This window comes from Perca fluviatilis, chromosome 12 (genome assembly GCF_010015445.1).
Source record: "Perca fluviatilis chromosome 12, GENO_Pfluv_1.0, whole genome shotgun sequence".
Lineage (NCBI taxonomy): Eukaryota > Metazoa > Chordata > Actinopteri > Perciformes > Percidae > Perca > Perca fluviatilis.
Window position 1 is genome coordinate 31,549,934 of NC_053123.1, and position 20,775 is coordinate 31,570,708.

The 20,775-nt window shown below is 42.3% G+C and overlaps 2 protein-coding genes across 3 annotated transcripts in view; one reads left to right on the top strand and one right to left on the bottom strand.

Moving 5' to 3' along the window:
• nup35 (nucleoporin 35) overlaps nucleotides 1–8,005 on the bottom strand; it is an 8,343-nt gene extending 338 nt beyond the window's left edge. Inside the window, exons 1-8 of one of the 2 annotated variants that reach the window (XM_039818500.1) lie at nucleotides 7,659–8,005; nucleotides 6,036–6,203; nucleotides 5,806–5,939; nucleotides 4,447–4,498; nucleotides 2,093–2,201; nucleotides 1,713–1,782; nucleotides 269–397; nucleotides 39–173 (exon numbers count right to left, since the gene is read on the bottom strand). In XM_039818500.1, coding sequence (XP_039674434.1) covers nucleotides 39–173; nucleotides 269–397; nucleotides 1,713–1,782; nucleotides 2,093–2,201; nucleotides 4,447–4,498; nucleotides 5,806–5,939; nucleotides 6,036–6,203; nucleotides 7,659–7,671 — 810 coding nt within the window. In that variant the 5' untranslated portion in view covers nucleotides 7,672–8,005. The remainder of the gene's footprint in view (nucleotides 1–38; nucleotides 174–268; nucleotides 398–1,712; nucleotides 1,783–2,092; nucleotides 2,202–4,446; nucleotides 4,499–5,805; nucleotides 5,940–6,035; nucleotides 6,204–7,658) is intronic. The other variant, XM_039818501.1, reaches the window with a different exon arrangement.
• Nucleotides 8,006–9,634: 1,629 nt separating this feature from the next.
• The window catches only part of dnajc10 (DnaJ (Hsp40) homolog, subfamily C, member 10), a 30,107-nt gene continuing 18,966 nt past the window's right edge, over nucleotides 9,635–20,775 (top strand). Inside the window, exons 1-10 of the mRNA XM_039818502.1 lie at nucleotides 9,635–9,975; nucleotides 11,960–12,198; nucleotides 14,271–14,439; nucleotides 14,592–14,642; nucleotides 15,421–15,503; nucleotides 16,379–16,510; nucleotides 17,158–17,251; nucleotides 19,271–19,348; nucleotides 19,868–19,911; nucleotides 20,319–20,384. Of these exons, the coding sequence (XP_039674436.1) occupies nucleotides 11,986–12,198; nucleotides 14,271–14,439; nucleotides 14,592–14,642; nucleotides 15,421–15,503; nucleotides 16,379–16,510; nucleotides 17,158–17,251; nucleotides 19,271–19,348; nucleotides 19,868–19,911; nucleotides 20,319–20,384 (930 nt within the window). The 5' untranslated portion in view covers nucleotides 9,635–9,975; nucleotides 11,960–11,985. The remainder of the gene's footprint in view (nucleotides 9,976–11,959; nucleotides 12,199–14,270; nucleotides 14,440–14,591; nucleotides 14,643–15,420; nucleotides 15,504–16,378; nucleotides 16,511–17,157; nucleotides 17,252–19,270; nucleotides 19,349–19,867; nucleotides 19,912–20,318; nucleotides 20,385–20,775) is intronic.

The following is a 20,775-nucleotide window of genomic DNA, read 5'->3' on the forward strand; positions in this document are numbered from 1 at the left end:
GATTCTCACACGCAGCGAAACCTGAGGTCGGAGGTCACCTGGTAGTCGCTGGCGGAGCTCCTGTAGGCGGCGCTGAGCGGCCGGATGGCGGAGCGAGGCGTGGAGGGGAAGGCCGGGGAGGAGAAGGAGGCGGAGAAGGGAGGCGAGACCGCCGCGCTGCTGTCCATCACGCTCTGAGAACGAGAAAAGACAAAGAAAGGCTTCAAAGCTGGGCTCAGAGGCGACTGCCGCGGCGGACCGATCGGACGGCAGAGAGGCGCGTGCTGACCTTGTCTATGCAGGGCTTGACTCCCACCATGATGGCGTCGCCGAACACTTTCCCGTCTTTAGACAGAGCTTTCCGGGCCTGAAGCCTGGACTGGTACTGAAGGTGCATCCAGTTACCGGGAGACGCCATCTGTCGATAAATCACCAACACATCAGTCAATTCTCCACACGGGCCCCAGCGCCCACTAAGGGACTCCGAACTCACAATAATAATAATAATAATAATAATAATAATAATAATAATAATAATACATACAAGACTTACACAGCGCTTTTTAACCCTTGTGTTGTCCGTTTCCAAAGTTTATTTTTAGCACAACACCTGAAAAGCACCGTTGTTACTCTCTGCTCCTCACCACGGGGCTTCTCAGGTGCATATCCTTCCGCCTAAGTAGCAGAGAGCAGCAGTGCTTCGCCTTTCTGAGAATATAGTTCCCAGTATGTATACGGTTAGAAGATGGCTGTGTGTCATGTGACCTTGTTATATGTACACGCTGTGACTCTACAAATCACAACATGGAAATAGGAACATGTTGGCGTTATTTTGTCACTTATTGGGAGCAGTAGGCTAGTTGGAACCAGTTACCTCCAGGATCTGTGCTAAGCTAGGCTAGATGGAGCCGGTTACCTCCAGGATCTGTGCTAAGCTAGGCTAGATGGAGCCGGTTACCTCCAGGATCTGTGCTAAGCTAGGCTAGATGGAGCCGGTTACCTCCAGGATCTGTGCTAAGCTAGGCTAGATGGAGCCGGTTACCTCCAGGATCTGTGCTAAGCTAGGCTAGATGGAGCCGGTTACCTCCAGGATCTGTGCTAAGCTAGGCTAGATGGAGCCGGTTACCTCCAGGATCTGTGCTAAGCTAGGCTACCGCACCACCAGATTCATCTAGAAATGCACAGTAGGGCGCAGCATCTAGAGATTATTTCATTACGTTTTTTGTTGTTGTTGTAAAAAAAAAAAATCAGCATAGAAAGCCAATCATTGACCCTCCCTTCCATCTGAACGCCGATCGGCACTAGGGTTGGGTAGTGTTCAGAACATTTTCGATAACGTTACCAACACCGTGACTTCGATACCGGTTCCTAAACGAGACTTTTTTCGATTCCATCTTTATAAACAAAAACAAATTCACAACATTACATCACAAATCTTGTAATCTATACGTCAGCTCCTGCTACGTGAGTCCCGTCTCTCGGCGTTAACGTAGAGTTTTTCCTGCGTGTCTCGTTAAGACAACCGATCACAGACCTTATTAGATCTTGGTAGAAGCATGCTGCGTGCTGATTGGCTCACTGACGCCGATGAGATTTCCTCCTTGGGGATCGAATGACGAGACGGTTTTCGATACCCGATAGTTCAGAGGCAATTCGGTCGGTGCCTAAGAAGTATTACATTTGGGACCCAGCCCTACACTCGACCGGACTCTGTGTGTGTGTGTGTGTCTCACCGTGTGTTTGAGGATGTTTCCGTACTGCGCGAACTGTAGCAGGATGTAGGAGGCTGAGGCTGGAGGAAAACTAACACACACACACACACACACACACACACACACACACACACACACACACACACACACACACACACACACACACACACACACACACACACACACACACACACACACACACACACACACACACACACACACACACACACACACAAAAAATTAGGCAGTACAGCAGTGTTTAGTAGTATATTTGTTCAATCCCTGCACTGTTCACTTTTGCTAATACGTGTGTTTGTTGTGTTATGGTTGTCTAAGCTACTGGATGCCTAAAATTGTGTGTGTGTGTGTGTGTGTGTGTCTCTGTCTGTCTGTCTAAATACCCAAAAACAGTGACCCAGGTCTGGTCCAGCTGGTCGTCAGATGACAGAGACTCTCCCTGACTGTAGAAGGGATCCACCTGAGCTGGAGACAGACACGACTGCTGCGCACCTGGAGACGGAGACAGGTAGACAGGCAGAGGGAGGGACAGACAGACAGACAGACAGGTGAGTGCAGGCAGGTGGTATGAGTATGTAGAGCTAGGATTTCAAAAAAGGGGTTTTCTCAAGAGAGAATAAAGAATACAGCAGACGGATGCACAACAAGGGCAGCAGAGAGCACATGTCAGATATTCTGAATCAAAGTATCACCTGTATCATGAAAACACACTAAGGGCCGTTACAGAGTCAACGCATCGGTACGCTTCGGCCGCCATTATGCGTCGATGCGTAGCCAAATGTGTCGTCCCAGTTTTTGATACGCGACGCGCCGATGCGCACAATACTACGCGTTGTCGGTGGGGGAGACACTGCACGTATTGTACATTAAAAATATTGAATCAACATATCTGTGCAATTTCGTCAAACATAGGACTACTGAGTCACATTTTTCGGTATGTATTAACGTTGTGTGTAGTCTATGCTGTGTGCCCTCCTCTAGAGGCGAGAGAGAGACCCAAATGTATCTATATATTTTTAAAACCTTTTATCAATGTATTGGTCAGTGCTACCCAATCGTAGCATGCTGTACTGGTGGAGAAACAAGCATCTGATAAAAAGAAATCAGCCAGCCAGCTGCTCCCTGACCATAGGTATATATCTATGCTCCCTGACCATAGGTATATATCTATGCTCCCTGACCATAGGTATGTATCTATGCTCCCTGACCATAGGTATGTATCTATGCTCCCTGACCATAGGTATATATCTATGCTCCCTGACCATAGGTATATATATCTATGCTCCCTGACCATAGGTATATATCTATGCTCCTGACCATAGGTATATATCTATGCTCCCTGAGAAGACCACTCTCGAGGGTCTGGCTCTGCGACCGAACACCGTGGAGCTCTCTGCTGCCCCTGTTGCGTGGGCGGTTATTTGCATTTCACGCACGCCTCGCGTACGCTTGGGTCTACTTGCGTCCGCTGTTTAGACTATGAAAGGGAGCGCGTCACTCGCGTTGCTTGCTCGCGTTGACTCTGTAACTGCCCTTACACTTAACGCTATAGTGCGTAGTGTCTGTCGCCCCCGTGAGGAATTCTAAGTGATGACAACAACGGCTTTCTTTGGTGCTTTTTTTTTTTATTTGCTTTTGGCGCTTTTTAAAAATGTTTTTGTCACTTTTTTTCCTTTCTTCGAATTCATGGTCAATATACCATCATCACTTAAGGCACCCTGCCATTCTCGCTCTAACTTACGCTACTCCCGTGAGGGGGGGGGGTGCGGTTAACCGCCATACCACGGTGACACTTCGCTTCTTCACCGCGGTATGAAAAAAAGAGCTAAAAACAGTCTGGTAAGTTCAGAAAATGACATCACTTTACTGTAATGCAGCCTTTAAAACCAGGAAAAGACACTTGTGTCATATTACGATATCCAAAATCTAAGACGAAATCTAGTCTCATATCACGATATCGATATAATATCGATATATCGCCCAGCCCTACCAGAGAGTACCTGGATCACCGCTTGAGAATGAAACAACCCCTGAAATCTTTGTAGGGATCCTTTCCATAATGTCGTCATGATATTAATCTGAGTCTGTCAGCGGTAAAAACAGAACTTTTAGTGGATGTCAAGTGATGATGTGAATTTGCCCCGTTTGACTACACTGCAGCCCAGTTCACAGCTGGATCAATTTCAAAGATTTTTGTTCATATTAGTCGCTGCTGCATTTGAAAAATAGGGTCCAGGTTGAGCAAAACAACAGTGTGAAAAAGGCTGCATTTCGCCCCCCTCTTCACTAGGCCCTGTTCCCAAAATTCAGACCGTTTCTTGTCTGCTTAATTCTCAATATCACTAATGTTTAGATTATTGTTTTAGTGTATTTGTTACTTTATTATTTGACATAGGCCTGTTGGGCAGGTTTTATGGGTTCATAGCGTTTGGCTGGGGTTCTGCCTGTGATGTCAGCTTAGGCTTAGAAACTTGAGTGATAATGTTTGCTCAGGTCAGCTCACCCTATAATCACCTGTGTAGGTGGTATGGTCCAATGGGGGGGGGAAGAGTTAAAAGGACATTAGGAGAAGAAGGCAATGGGAGGGTTGGCAGCTGGCTGTGAGGTGGGTGACCAGTACAATTACACCGCAGCGTATTTAACGACAGACATACCTGTGACACAACTACTGATATAGCAGTAGAACAGGTACAGTAGTAGTAGTAGCAGTAGTAGTGATGATAGTATCAGTGCGTACCTGGAGTTGAGGCCCCTCGTGCAGACAGGGGAGTCTGCATCACTGGAAAAGACTGAAGAGAGACGCAGAGAAATATTTTAAACAATGTCCTTGCCTTGCTCTGTTTTTCCTAGGTGTGGGAAAGACTTGGGTGCATGTGTTCAGCAGGGGGGTCCTTTAACAAGAAATGTTATGTTTACTTGCAATTTCACAACATTTTGGACCATTAACGTTACCATATCTGTGTCTAAAACATTGGAAAAGCTAGCGCACAGCACAGATCCTGGAGGTAACCGGCTCCATCTAGCCTAGCTTAGCACAGATCCTGGAGGTAACCGGCTCCATCTAGCCTAGCTTAGCACAGATCCTGGAGGTAACCGGCTCCATCTAGCCTAGCTTAGCACAGATCCTGGAGGTAACCGGCTCCATCTAGCCTAGCTTAGCACAGATCCTGGAGGTAACCGGCTCCATCTAGCCTAGCTTAGCACAGATCCTGGAGGTAACCGGCTCCATCTATCCTACTGCTCCCAATAAGTGACAAAATAGCACCAACATGTTACTATTTCCATGTTGTGATTTGTATAGTCACAGCATGTGCATATGATAAGGTCACATGACACACAGCCATCTTCTAACCGTATACATACTGGGAACTATATTCTCAGAAAGGCGAAGCACTGCTACTCTCTGCTACTTGGGCGGAGTGATTTGCTCGCAGCACCTGAGAAGCCCCGTGGTGAGGAGCAGAGAGTAACAACGGTGCTTTTCAGGCGTTATTTTGTCCCTTATTGGGAGCGGTGGGCTAGATGGAGCCGGTTACCCCCCAGTTTGGAGAAGCAGGCAGGAGTACCGACATGGAAGCTAAGCAGCGTCCTGCTGTGGACGGAGGAGGGGGGGTAAATACATCTATATCAGTTTAGGTGGACGCCATATTTAGAATATTTCCAGTTCTTCACCTTGCTGTCAGAGGGCCCTTTACGACAGGGAACTGAAGCCGTTATCTCTGCTCTCTTCAAAGCCACCAGACTCCTTTTGACAAAATCAGACATTTGACCTCAAAGAACACGGGAGTTGCTGTCTCCATCGGTTAGTTAGTTAGTTAGTGTTACTGTGCGACTTTGGTGAATCTGAACTAACCGAACTTACACCAAAGTCACACAATAACACTAACTAACTAACTAACGGACGTTGGCAGCGGTGGAGCAGCAACTCCCGTGTCGTGCAAAGTCAAAATGTCTGATTTTGTCAAAAGGAGTCTGGTGGCTTTGAAGAGAGCAGAGATAACGGCTTACATTGATAGAGAAACCCCTGCCTTGATCACATTTTAGCACCATGAATGTCTGAATGCTGTTTCCAGAAAGCGCCTGCCTGCGTACTGACCTGTCTGTGTGTGTTGAGGGGCGTCGTCACAGCAACCAGGTCATCGTGGATACTGCGAACGGGAGGGGCTCCGCTCTTGTCTTTGGGGGTGGGGACCACGGGCTGCGGGGCAGAGCCTCTTCCCCCGCCGCCTCCTGAAGCGCAGGACAGAAAACACTCGTAAATCGACAGAAAAAACAACAACAAGCGGCTGATGTGCAGAGGGGGTGGGGCGGGGTCTTCCTGCTGACCTCGGGGCGTACCTGCGCTCTCGGCGATGGGCGACGACAGGCTGAAGGGGCGTGGCTGGGGGGTTGCCGGAGCGGGCAGGTCACCCATCAGGAAGCCGGGGAGAAACTGAGCTCCAGGGGTCGGCTTCGGGGAGGTGGGAGAGCCCAGGGTCATCGGTTCGGTCCCGACTGAGAGACAGGGACAGGGAGACGGGTTACACATTTTGAAAATAACTAGTATTAAACAGCACATTATGATAATATATTAATAGACATTCAAATAAACATTAACATACACTTAACTGATGAAGGTGACTATGAAGATTATGAAGATGATGATGAAGGTGAAAGTGTCAAAACAGTGTGATTAAGACCTTAGCATCTAATCACTATGACAGTTAACAAATTATTAAGTATAATTTAATGCCATTTTCCAATAATAAGTTGAGTTTTAATAATTTATAAAAATCATTTAAAAAAAAATATGGCTAGTGGTTCTTTTATTAATTTGGCTATTCCTTTCATATTGTCTAGTTTATTTATTTAATATTGGCCATTTTAGAAGGTGTTATTATTATAACAGGTTAAAAAGGACCCTCAGGGCCCGTTCAGACCAGCCGCAGGGTTGTGCGGCGGTGGGAGCGTCACTGAAACGGCCCATTTATGTGACGTAGGGCTGGGTAACAAAGTGCGGAGCGGGCCGCATTTTTCTGTCCGAGCCCGGCCTGCGTCCGATTAACCCTTGTGTTGTCCTTCGGGTCCCAGTGACCCGAAGGACAACACAAGGATTATGTACTTCCCTTTACTTTGTTGAGAATTGCTCTCTAAAACCGGTTTCTTTAAAGTAAGTAAGTAAAGTTTATTTCTAGAACACATTTAAACACAGTTTAAGCTGGCCAAAATGCTGTACAAACAAGAACTAAGGTGCTGTATTAACCCTTGTTTAGAGAGCAATTCTCAACAAAGTAAACGGAAGTACATAATCCTTGTGTTGTCCTTCGGGTCACTGGGACCCGAAGGACAACACAAGGGTTAAAAAAAAATAAAATCGATATTGCCTTTTTGAAATTGCCCGATTTGTCATGACGCATTTTTGGTACGCTTGGATTTTTCCAGGTGAGAAACCAAACCAAACCGACCGAGGGCAAGTCGCTCCAACTTTACTACCTCACCGACTAATTCGGACCAAAGGAAACGAACTACAGGTGTGAAAATGCCCTGTGGGTAAAGGCAAGTAATAGAACAGTTACAACAGTCTATTAAGTTCAGAAAAGGACATCACTTTACTGTAATGCAGCCTTTAAAACCAGGAAAAGACAACACTTATGCCATATTACGATATTATGATATCCAAAATCTACGACGATATCTAGTCTCATATCACGATATATCGCTATAATATCGATATATTGCCCAGCCCTAGTATGGAGAAAATAAAACACTCTACGGAGAAGGAATTTGCGTCATGGAGCATGGAGCTTCACCTCGGTCTCACTAATTAACGTTTTAACCCGGTTATGGTTATTATAACCCGCTGACTGTCCTCTAATAATGTTTCATAAAACTACAAACAGGAACATAAAGGAGCTAACGGCTTCTCAGCAGCAGATACAGACTTATAGACAGTATATAAGAAGGGTTTACCTTGTAGCTCCATCTCTCTGCTGCGTTACTTTCTGGCCGCGAGTTTCAAAAGTAGGAAGTGACGCCTGCTAAGCTAAACTAAGCTAAGCTAAGCTAACTGATGTATCACTATATAGAACTATATCTCGCTGCTATTGGAAAGTCTGCTTAAGCGAAGCGGATTGTTAACTTGTAGCATCCAATTAGTTAAAGGTAAGCGGTTGTTTAAAATCGGAGATGTCAGTCCGCTGCAGTCTGTCTTCAGGGAGATCAGCGCCGCTGTCGCTGGAGCGAACTGACTGGGAAACTGGAAAAATAAGCTAACGTTAGCATTTGCAGCTAACTGGCTGAACTTCCGGCGCGTTTAGACAGCGTCAGCGTGATGACGCGTTGCTGGGGTGATGAAAAGAGCTTTACAGTTTTGTGCTTTTATATTATGTCAATGGTTTTGTGCAGGAATGTGCAAAATAAATCATTCAAAATACAAATTTTGTTGAGACAATGAAAAACACCGAAGACAGTTTATTGTGTGTTTACAATAGGTTAAAGTATAAGTTTAACATCTAGCTGACAACTACAGGAAAATATGAAAATAACTAGTATTAAACAGCACATTATGATAATATATCAATAGACATTCAAATAAAATAAACATACCCTTAACTGATGAAGATGACTATGAAGATTATGAAGATTAGTATAGGTTAAAGCAGTGGTTTTCAAACTTTTTTTCAATAATGTACCCCATTTGAATTGTGTTTTTAAGTCAAGTAGCCCCTGACCAGCGATAAATATACCAAACAACAGCCATGGAACTGAAAAACATTTAAATGCTGATGAAAAAAGGCAACAAAAACTTAAAAAAAAAAAAAAACTTAAAAACTGGGAAAAAGTTGGTAGAAAGAAGGAAGTAGGCTAAGGCAAGAATAGGTGGAAAATAGTATCAAAAACTTAGAAAACAGCGACAAAAAACTTTGTTAAAAGCGACAGACTTGTAAAAAAAACACAGTAGAAAGAAGGAAGACAAACTTCGAAAAAAAGTGACAAAAACCTTGAAAAAGACGGAATTTTTTTTTTTTTTAAAAGTGACAAACTTGGAGGGATAAAAAGAAGACAGTAGAAAAAAGGAAGGAAGGAAGGAAGGAAGGGAGGCAAGAACAGGACAGCGACAAAAACTTTTTTTTAACTGACAAACAAAAACAGCGACAAAACGTAGAAAAAAGCGCTCACATAGCCCCTGCAGTCCTCCAAAGTACCCCTGGGGTACACGTACCCTCATTTGAGAACCAGTGGGTTAAAGTATAAGTTTAACATCTAGCTGAAAACAACAGGAAAATATGAAAATAACTAGTATTAAACAGCACATTATGATAATATATTAATAGACATTCAAATAAACATTAACATACACTTAACTGATGAAGATGACTATGGAGATTATGAAGATGATGATGAAGGTGAAAGTGTCAAAACAGTGTGATTAAGACCTTAGCATCTAATCACTATGACAGTTAACAAATTATTAATGCCATTTTCCAATAATAAGTTGAGTTTTAATAATTTATAAAATCATTTAAAAAAAATATGGCTAGTGGTTCGTTTATTAATTTGGCTATTCCTTTCATATTGTCTAGTTTATTTATTTAATATTGGCCATTTTAGAAGGTGTTATTATTATTATATAACGTGCGGCCCTAAACGCACCAAACCTTTGTCATCAGAAAGTTTCGTCAAGTTACCGCAGCCAATTTAAAAAAAACAAAAACATCCTGTTAAATTAAACTTTTCTCTTGTCAAAATAAAAGCGCAAAACCAACCGAGCAAATGACGAGTCTTAACTTTACCTGGCTGGTTAAATGATGCTACTGTGTTTAAGACACTGTCTTTTTACCATACAGATACACTAAGATTTGTTTGTCTAATTTATTCTGCTGTCTTGGTTATCGGTGTGACCTTTATTGTGAAATTCTCTAAGCGGAAATAGAGTGTGTTATTACGTGTAGCTTGATGCCGGTCTGATCCTGAGCCGGACGCTGTTGCGGATCTTCAGCTGCAGGCTCTTCAAAAGTTGAGACACGTCAAGCTGCTGTTTGATCAGATTGCAACTTTGGTAAACGACAGATATATACAGGTTAGCTTTAGCTTCGTCAACACACTGCAGATAGGTTAATGTCGCGGTGAGGATAATCGGCTAATTAGCTAGCAAGTTGATATAGTGGCTGCTGACTGGGGGGGACGCACAGCTAACGTTAGCTAGCTTAGCTTTTGGTGCAGAGAAGACATCACATCTGAGGAATTTAAGAGTCCTTCGTCAGTGTACACATCCAGGTGGACTTCTGTGAGTGTCTTTTTCATTTTCCTTTTAACACAGCGTTTTTACTTGTGGTTATAAATATGTTTATCTGTTTAATTTACTGCTGGTTCAGTAACGTTATGTACAAACTAAATGTTCACATTGTTCATGGTTTTCCTTTAATGCAATGTCCTTCCTTTCTTTATTTCTTTCTTCCTTTCTTGTTTATTTCTTGTCTAAGTTTATTTCTGATTTTTTTTTGTTTTGTCAAAACAGTTTTGACTGTAAATTGCAAGGAAACTTTATTTATATAGCACATTACTACAACAACAAGGCGATTTCAAGTGCTTTACATACCAAACCAGGGCTAAAACACCAGAGAATATTAGGTCAAACCAGGGCTAAAACACCAGAGAATATTAGGTCAAACCAGGGCTAAAACACAAGAGAATATTAGGTCAAACCAGGGCTAAAACACCAGAGAATATTAGGTCAAAACATCAGAGATTATTAGGTCAAACCAGGGCTAAAACACCAGAGAATATTAGGTCAAATCAGGGCTAAAACACCAGAGAATATTAGGTCAAACCAGGGCTAAAACACCAGAGAATATTAGGTCAAATCAGGGCTAAAACACCAGAGATTATTAGGTCAAATCAGGGCTAAAACACCAGAGAATATTAGGTCAAATCAGGGCTAAAACACCAGAGAATATTAGGTCAAACCAGGGCTAAAACACCAGAGAATATTAGGTCAAACCAGGGCTAAAACACCAGAGATTATTAGGTCAAACCAGGGCTAAAACACCAGAGAATATTAGGTCAAACCAGGGCTAAAACACCAGAGATTATTAGGTCAAACCAGGGCTAAAACACCGGCATATACTGGACCAAACCAGGGCTAAAACACCATAGATTATTAGGTCAAACCAGGGCTAAAACACCGGCATATACTGGACCAAACCAGGGCTAAAACACCAGAATATACTGGACCAAAGCAGGGCTAAAGCACCAGTGAATAACTTTTGGAGAAACCCTCTTGCTTTGTCTAATATAAACTGAGGCCTCGTGTTGACTCCCACTCTATCCTACCAGAAGAAATAAGATACCAAAAATACAGACCATTAACCGTAACTCCCTAACAGGAAATAAACATGAGAACAAGTTGCAGGGAAGAAAATTTTTTTTCACTCCGACGACTCAGTGTCTATATACCTAACCCTTTTCACACTGTGTTCAACATCATTGGTGTTTGTGTATCGTGCTAAGATACAGGCGACAATCATGTGGAATAAAAGCTGGGGGGACCAGTTGTAAGAATTCTGCCAGCTGCCAACCTGTACTGACGGCCCAGTTAAAGGGATATACAGGTAGAGGGATGTGACCCAGTTGGCAGCAGACACTCCCCCAGCCAGCCACTCCCGTGCTCGGAGCCAATCCACCCTGGCCACATAAGCAACCAGGACGCTCAGACACACACAGGACAACGTAGAACACACCCCCAACTAATACAATTACTACAAGGTCCTACCCTGCCATGCTGGCAATGATGATTCCCTTTATTATCTTTAGTTATGTTTGCATATCATGCTAATAAACTAGCTGCAGGGTTGGGTGGAATAGATATCTAATCATCCTTCATCATCACACAGCGCATAGTCTCGCATTGCCAGACCTTTGTCCACAGCGCTGTGTAACGTGAGCTATTTAAATGAGCTGATACATGGTTAAACCTCATTGGGTCTTACCAGTGTATCTCCGTGTGTACTTCATCCACAGCATTCCCACCAATCGGTCCCAAAACGTCCCAGTTAGAGAGGAAACGCCCTAAACGTATTCTTTGTAAATCTTTACAATCATTCCCCGAAAGAAGCAAGCAGGCCGGACGTATTGCACCATCCAAATTTTCTTAAAAAAGTGTCATTTTCAGCTTTCAGCTTGATCCAGACTACACGGCAGTAAACCTGGTAGCGTTGACCTGCTCATCTGCACAACAATGAAGGAATAATGTTTGTGTGTGTGTGTTCCAGCCGCTCGTCCTCTGCTGGAACTCGTGATGGGGCACAGGTTTGTCCTCGGGGTTCGTCGGCCTCGTGACGTGCAGTTTGTGGTGCCGCCGCTGCTGCTCCTCGCCGTCCTGCTGGCGGCGGTTTTGGCGGAGAGCCAGGACTACTACAAACTGCTGAAAGTCAGCAGGGACGCCACGACCAGAGAGATACGCCAGGCCTTCAAGAAGCTGGCGCTTACCATGCACCCCGACAAGAACCCTGTGAGTTGCTCAGAGAAACCCCCAACGTTAGGAACACGCAGACTTATTGGGACTTTGTCTTATTCCCCGTACCCCCCAGAGTTAGATAAGTCCATACATACCCTTCTCATCTCTGTGTGTGTCCTAACTCTGTCTGACGCACCCACTGCTAGCCTAGCTTAGCACAGATCCTGGAGGTAACCGGCTCCATCTAGCCTAGCTTAGCACAGATCCTGGAGGTAACTGGTTCCAACTAGCCTACTGCTCCCAATAAGTGACAAAATAACGCCAACATGTTCCTATTTCCATGTTGTGATTTGTATAGTCACAGCGTGTACATATAATAAGGTCACATGACACACAGCCATCTTCTAACCGTACACACTGGGAACTATATTCTCAGAAAGGCGAAGCACTGCTACTCTCTGCTACTTGGGCGGAGTGATTTGCTCGCAGCACCTGAGAAGCCCCGTGGTGTAGAGCAGAGAGTAACAACGTGGCTTTTCAGGTGTAGAGTTATGACACGCACGGAGATGAGAAGGGTATGTATGGACTTATCTAACTCTGGGGGATACGGGGAATAAGTCGGTGTGTTCCTTTAAATTCCCCTGAAACACCTACATATAAACCCTGCTAAGAACCCAAACCACTAACCACAAGAACTACCCAAAAACTCTGACAAAACTCTGGTCAGTGTACGCACAACCCTTAACCCAAATAAAAGTAGAGCTGGGTATGATTTCCCGAATCGATTTGATTCACAAGGCCCCGTTTCAATTACATTTCTGATTCAATAACAATTAGGTTATGGGAATTTCAGTTAAAATACCAATGTTGCTTTGCTGTTTAAGAGACGATTAGAGAACTTATGTTGTACGTTGTACAAGCAAGAAGCAGCCCTCAGATATTTTTTAATAATGCACCAGTTTCGGGCGTCCGGATAGCTCACCTGGTTGAGCGTGCGCCCCATGTACAGAAGAGGCTCAGGCCTTACTGCCGCGTCCCAGGGTTCGATTCCCACCTGTGGCCCTTTGCTGCATGTTGTTCCCCCCTCTCTTCTCCCCTTTCATGTCTCCAATAAAGGCCTAAAATGCCCCAAAAAATAATCTTTTAGTAAAAGTACTTTTTAAAGTAAAAAGTACTTTTACTAAAAGATATATCCAGTGAAAAAGGCAGATATTAAATTTTTGACCATTTTCAAAAAGCTTCTATATCAGAAATTGGGGTTTTCTTTCAACAAAATTGTCAAAAAAAAAAAACTGATAAATGATCAGTTCACTACTTTCATTGAATTTGGGATTTTTTTTCCCTTCAATTTTATAGCATTTGAAGGAAAAAACAAACAAACAATAAAAGAACTTTGAAAAAAGTGACCAATGTCAGAAAAAGATAAAAAAAATAAAAATAAAAAAGTGGGGTAAAAAAACAACAGAAATGTGAAAAAAAATCGACAAAAAAGTGACAAATGTCGAAAAATGACAAAAACGTTAAAAAGAGAGTTAGTATTTTATTTTTTTTTTGAACTTTTTATTTAAACATTTTAATCATTTTACATAACATTTCCTGACAGCAATATAAATGTAATAAACAAATGACAGGCAGAATAAGTTACAATAAGAGTTAAAAAATTTTTTAATAAATAAGAAAATATGAAGCAAAATAGAAATAAGTGCATAAAAAAATAGTAATAAGATAAATTAAATAAAATTAAAATAGTAATAATGGTAACAGCAACAGTAAGAACAACAGGCAGAGAGGTAGATATCTGTGAATAGTAGCTGAGCAAAATTTTCAAAGAGGAATTTAGATAGAATACTGTTGGGAAGAGCCAAAAGGGATATCATCCCATCCATCAGACCCCCAGGTACCCTGAAACACAGGTCCATCTTTGCACAAAAGTGTCCATACTCAGCTGCAGACTTGCCGTCATTCGCTCCATGAAAGTTAGTATTTTAACCCAGAAAAACAGAAAGTTTCCTGGTCGACGGGAGGACAACCCAAGGGAAATCGCACAAACGATCTTAATCGTAAATGGAGAACGGATTATATGAACCCAGGCCTGAATCAAAGTGTTGCGTTTTTTTTTTTTTTAGGGCGACTCTTCGGCCCACGAGAAGTTCCTGCAGGTGAATCGCGCCTACGAGGTTCTGAAGGACGAAGACCTCAGGAAGAAATACGACAAATACGGAGAAAAGGGATTGGACGAGCAGCAGCAGCAGGGAGGACGCTACGAGAGCTGGAACTTCTACCGATACGACTTTGGTGAGTCTGCGTCACAACGCGCACACCTGTCATAGAGGAACGTGTTGTATTGAAACCGAGAGAGGACGTTTAAATATTTAAGTTATTAAACTAGGAGCTGATTTATTTATTTTTTTACTAAGAAGATAATCAAAACCCGTCTTTCTGTCCAGGTATCTACGACGACGATTTGGAGATCATCACGTTGGACAGCGGAGACTTTGGTAAGAGACGTTTTCTTCTTTTTCACACCTTCAAACTTCAAACTGGAGCCAGTGATTTCAGCATCTGATACTAGGATTGTAGCCTCGTGAGAGCGTCCTGATCTGGCTGAGCTCCAGTTTTCCACTCTCAGATCAGACTGTCATCTTGTCTGTCAATTTGGAGCCGTTCTCCAAACGACCGACCAATCAGAGCTGGTTTTGAGGGTTTAGATTGACGCAACGAGAAGCGACTGTTCAGTCTAAACAACGTGGCGGCTTCCTCGCATGAGATGAGCGTAGCTATCGCAGCAAGTTTTATCCGAATTAGAAAGTATTCCTTCATTGAAAGAAGAGCAAAAAAACGGCACTGGAGGCTTTTCTCGGAGGAAAAGATGTTTTTGCTCTTCTCCCGACTGGTTTCGGCAAGAAGTTTGATCTGATTGGTTGATTTGGCCCCGTCTATCACCAACATACAGTACAGGCCAAAAGTTTGGACACACCTTCTCATTCAATGTGTTTCCTTTATTTTCATGACTATTTACATTGTAGATTCTCACTGAAGGCATCAAAACTATGAATGAACACATATGGAATTATGTACTTAACAAAAAAGTGTGAAATAACTGAAAACATGTCTTATATTTTATATTCTTCAAAGTAGCCACCCTTTGCTTTTTTTGATAGCTCTGCAAACCCTTGGTGTTCTCTCAATGAGCTTCATGAGGTAGTCACCTGGAATGGTTTTACCTTCACAGGTGTGCCAATGTTTTCTAAAAACTGAGTGTTGTGTGTGTTTCAGAGGCGGCAGTGAACTCGGGAGAAATTTGGTTCATCAACTTCTATTTCCCACGATGCTCCCACTGTCACACGCTGGCTCCAACGGTAATCTAACACTAAAATGCATCGCACGCATAAACTGAACACACTCGACACTGAACACACACACCTTGTATGCATGTGTTTGCTGCTCACTGCAGCTTTTATCACCCTTTTTTGATTTGACCTTTTAAGCCTAGTTTAATTTAAGTTTTTATACTTGTTTCTGTTAATGAAAGGGTTATCTGTAGGAGCGTGGTGGCTAAAAGGGACACAGCGACGGCCGTGGAGTTTAGACACCAAAAGGACTAGTTGAGTTTAGGAATAAAGATTGTGATTTGGATTAAAACACTCCTGAGGAACGAATGTGTTTCTTGGGTGAAAGTATTAAAATGATATCATCATATTAAATTGGATTTTTGCATCATTTTGCATAACCTTCGGCCGTAGCTGTATCCCTCCTAGCCTTGTCGGAGTCTTTGTTTGATATTTTAGAAAGTTGGACGTTGTCTTCAGTAGAAATCAGCAATAAACGACTAGTGTCTGTCTGCCTGACTCTGTCCATCTAACGTGTCTGTCTGTCTAACGTGTCTGTCTATTGAATGCGTCAGTCTGACGTGTCTGTCTGCCTAACGTGTCTGTCTGTCTAACATGTCTTTCTGTCTGTCTAACGCGTCTGTCCATTCTAAGGTGTCTGTCTGCCTAATGTCTGTCTGTCTGACGTGTCTGTCTCTCTCTCTCTCTAACGTGTCTGTCTTTCTCTCTAACTAACGTATCGGTCTGTCTAACGTGTCTGTCTGTCTAACGTGTCTGTCTAACGTGTCTAACATGTCTGTCTGTCTGTCTAACGCGTCTGTCCATTCTAAGGTGTCTGTCTGCCTAATGTGTCTGTCTGTCTGACGTGTCTGTCTCTCTCTCTAACTGCCCTGTCTGTCTCTCAGTGGAGGCAGTTTGCCAAGGAGATGGATGGAGTGATCAGGATTGGAGCGGTGAACTGTGGAGACAACAACCATCTGTGCCGGAGCAAAGGCATCAACAGCTACCCCAGCCTGTTTGTCTACAGAGCAGGCCAGGTCTGTTGATTGGTCGTTTCCTTATTCATCTTCTAACTCAACCAATGGGAGTGAAGCGTGGGCCGCTACGGTAAAGAACGCAGCAGTTCAGTCATGCGGAGGCCGAAAGACATGTCCTGAATTTCCTGTATCTTGTCCCCATGGTGACACTGAAAACCACCTGCAAGTTTATGTGAATGAAATTCAGTAAACTCAGAATAACCTGCAAGCTCCTCCAATAACCGATCACAAGTATACTTTGGTTACTAGTTACATTCAGATTTGTGAACCAGTCGCAACTTATATTTTAACTGGAGTGTGAGGTTAATTCTGTTAGGATATAATGTCATCGATTATTTTATTTTGCCATGTCTCCCTTTGAAGATCACATAAGAATCCATTCCAGCCAAGGGGGTAATATATTAGTTATATATACTGTCTATGATTCCAGCTCACGTACTGTAAACTGATTAGATTCTTATGAAGCCCTGACAGTATCGGGCAAACTTGTAACAGTATCTGTCTCCATACCTATTCTCCTGCTTTTCTTTCCTCGTCCGTTATGTACTTCACCCGTTGTCTTGCGGTCTGAATAAATGTCGCTGAGCTGAGTTCTGTGAGCTCTTGTTTCAGCTATCGTTGTTAACATTTAGTTTGTCTTTCTATAGAGGCCGGAGAAGTTTAACGGGGAGCGGTCTAAAGACAGCCTGGTCCAGTTCTCCATGAAGCTAATCACGACAACCGTCACTGAGCTCTGGCAAGGTAAAGCCGTCTATCTCCGTGGTTTCCTGAGGTTTATGGAAGACATAGGTGCACATATTTGGCTTTGGTTTAAGGGGTACTTTCTCAAGAAAATCAGTCCTTGCGGGCAAAAATCCTTGATTGTGCAGCACGTTTTCTTAAAAAATGCGATGGAATATGCGGGATATTTATGCAATTTTATGCGATGAAATTGCGGGAACTTGCAAAAAACTGCAGTTCATTGAAATTTATTGAAAATATTTCTGGTACAGGATATACAATCCTCTATTCCAAAAAAAAAACACAAACCATTTTATATATATACATATAAATTCACATTTTAACATTTTATAAAACACATTAATTTCAGTTTTAAATTAAATTAAAGTTTTCTAACAAATCATAAATAAATTACATAAATTAATTACATAAGTTACTGACAAGCTTTATAATTATACATAACACACCTGTATGTATCAAACCTGTACCGGTTTGATGAACGAGAGAAAAAAAAAAGTGATTTTACCCCCAACACCCTGCTTTTCGACGATGTTCACGTCGCGTAATTACGTCACTTCATAACGTTTCCATGGCAACAGGGGAAAATGGCTGTTCTTGTGTGAAGTAAATGCAAAACTTTTTTACTTTCTGCTAAGATATGTTATGGGACTTTTTTTGCAACGAAAATGCAGGGGTTATGACATCATGCAAGCCCTGCGTATTTTGCGCGGAAATCGGCAATTTGTGCGGCAATTTGTGCGGCAATTTGTGCGGCAATTTGTGCGGCAATTTGTGCGGCGAAAGTGCGATGATTTGAAAAATTTTGCGGACTTTGGCTGATTATGCGTTGAATTAGGCGATCGCATAATCACGTTTTTCTGGAGGGGACTGTAAAATGTTACGTTTTTCAATAAAATAAAATTGCAATTTCACATCCTTTTGGACCATTATTAGTGTCATATAAAAAACAATTAGGATTTACATACTTTCTCTCTTGTTATTATTAAACTGTTTGCATAGAATAATATTATACTGAATACTCTAAACAAGATAACATGGAGCCACTGCTTTGTCCTTGTCTGAGCACGCTGTGTTCCCTCCCAGACCAAATAGGGGAGACCTCATCGACGCTGACAAGATAACAGTAGACGACATCAACTCTCTATCATGATTTATTACATTTCTTTTGGTATTATAAAAAGCGGCTGTAGAGAGCTTTTCGTTAAGTCGTTGTCCGTACTATTCTGTAGCGCAGAGACTGGCTCTTTGTGTTCACAAGTAAAAATGAACTTTGATATATCTCCAGCGGTCCGGTCTATTATTTGATAATGTACATTATTCTAACAAAACCATATCGTACAGAAGGTTGGAAAAGCTCAAGCAGATAATTAAATCTAAAACCTGCTAAAGAAATACACTCGGGACCAACTGCAATCATTAGATCTGAGTCACTTTTTATTTTAGTCAATTTAGTTAGATCTGATGCTCTCGTTGATTTTAAATTCCCTCGGCTCTGATGGTGCCCTGAGGTGGAATGTAACCAAGTACATTTACTCCAGTAGTGTACTTAAGTCCAAATGTTGAGGTACTTTACTCGAGTCTTTTCTTTTCGTGGTACTTTCTACTCCGCTACATTTCAGAGAGAAACCTTTAACTCAACTACATTCATCTGACGGCTTTAGTTACTTTACAAATTAAGATTTTTGCAAACAAATGTAGTTTATAAAATACGGTTTTATTATAAATGAATCTACCCAACAATATATTCTGCATTAAGTACTTTTAATACATTAATACTTGTACTACGTGTGTGTGTGTGTGTGTGTGTGTGTGTGTGTGTGTGTGTGTGTGTGTGTGTGTGTGTGTTTGTGGGTGGTGCGTGTGCGTGTGCTCTGACCTGTGGTTGTGTGTGTGTGTGTGTGTGTGTGTGTGTGTGTGTGTGTGTGTGCTCTGACCTGTGTGTGTGTGTGTGTGTGCTCTGACCTGTGTGTGTGTGTGTGTGTGAGTGTGTGTGCTCTGACCTGTGGTTGTGTTTGTCAGGTAACGTGTTCAGCGAGATAGAGAGCGCGTACTCGTCAGGGCTCGGCTGGCTGATCACCTTCTGCTCCGACACTGGAGGTAACACACACACACACACACACACACACACACACACACACACACACACACACACACACACACAGGTTTTTTCATGCATGAAAGTGTTCCTGCATGTCTGATTGTCTGTTGAAACATTCAGTCACATATCTCTCAATTTTCAATTTAAAGAGCTTTATCGGCATGACGAGACCTTGCTTATATTGCCAAAGCAGAAAACATATAAATAAAAGGACTAATTATTAACAATAACTGGTACAACATAAACTAGAACATAAACACCAACTTAAACCTAAAGTGATAAAGGCACAAAGAGTACAATGGTAAACCAAAATCCTTATACAACTTATCTTCTCTCTCTCTGTCTCTCTCTCTCTCTCTCTCTCTGTCTCTCTCTTGCTCTCTGTCTCTCTCTCTCTCTCTCGTTCTCTGTCTCTCTGTCTCTCTGTCTCTGTCTGTCTCTCTCTCTGTCTGTCTGTTTGTCTGTCTGTCTGTCTGTCTGTCTGTCTGTCTGTCTGTCTGTCTGTCTGTCTCTCTCAGATTGCCTGGAGCCAAGAACAAGACAGAAGGTGGCTGGGATGTTGGTGAGAACACAGGAGTCATATTATAATATAATTATAAATACCCTCTGCTAATGTGAGTAGAAATAAAAACACTTTGAATAAATAAAAGCTTAAATTTCACAATTGGCAACATGTCTGCTGGGTTTCACATTTTAGGTCAACAATCAAAGCAGCACATCACATTGTCGAGGAGCAGAAAACTTCCAGTTTTTCAATGTGATTAATGTTGACAGCAAACAACTGTGTAAAGGAATAAACTAATGAACTAAAAGTCAATTTAAGGTTACATATTGACAGTGTCTATTTTTCTATAATTAAATGCTTAATTCTGACAGATTAAGACTTATTTTGTGTCTGTCTGTCTGTCTGTCTGTCTGTCTGTCTGTCTGTCTGTCTGTCTGTGTCTCTGTCTGTGTGTCTGTGTGTAGGACGGTCTAGTTAAGGTGGGATGGATGGACTGCTCCTCACAGGAACAGCTCTGTGACAGTTTCCAGGTAATTATCGACACCTTCTGCAATACTACTGATGTTTGGGATGCAACTAACGATTATTTTCATTGTCGATTATTTTCTGGATGAATGGATTAGTTGTTTGGTCTCTATAAAATGTCAGAAAATTGTGAAATATGTGGATCAGTGTTTCCCAAAAAGCCCAAGATGACGTCCTCAAATGTCTCGTTTTGTCCACAACTAAAAAATATTCAATTTACTGTCACAGAGGAGAGAAGAAACAAAAAAATATTCACATTTAAGCAGCTGCAATCACAGAAGTTTTTACTTTTTGTTTTCATAAAAAAATGACTCAAACCAATTAATCGAGTATCAAAATAGTTGGCGATTGATGGAATAGTTGAAAACGTATCCATTAATCGATGAGTATTTGCAG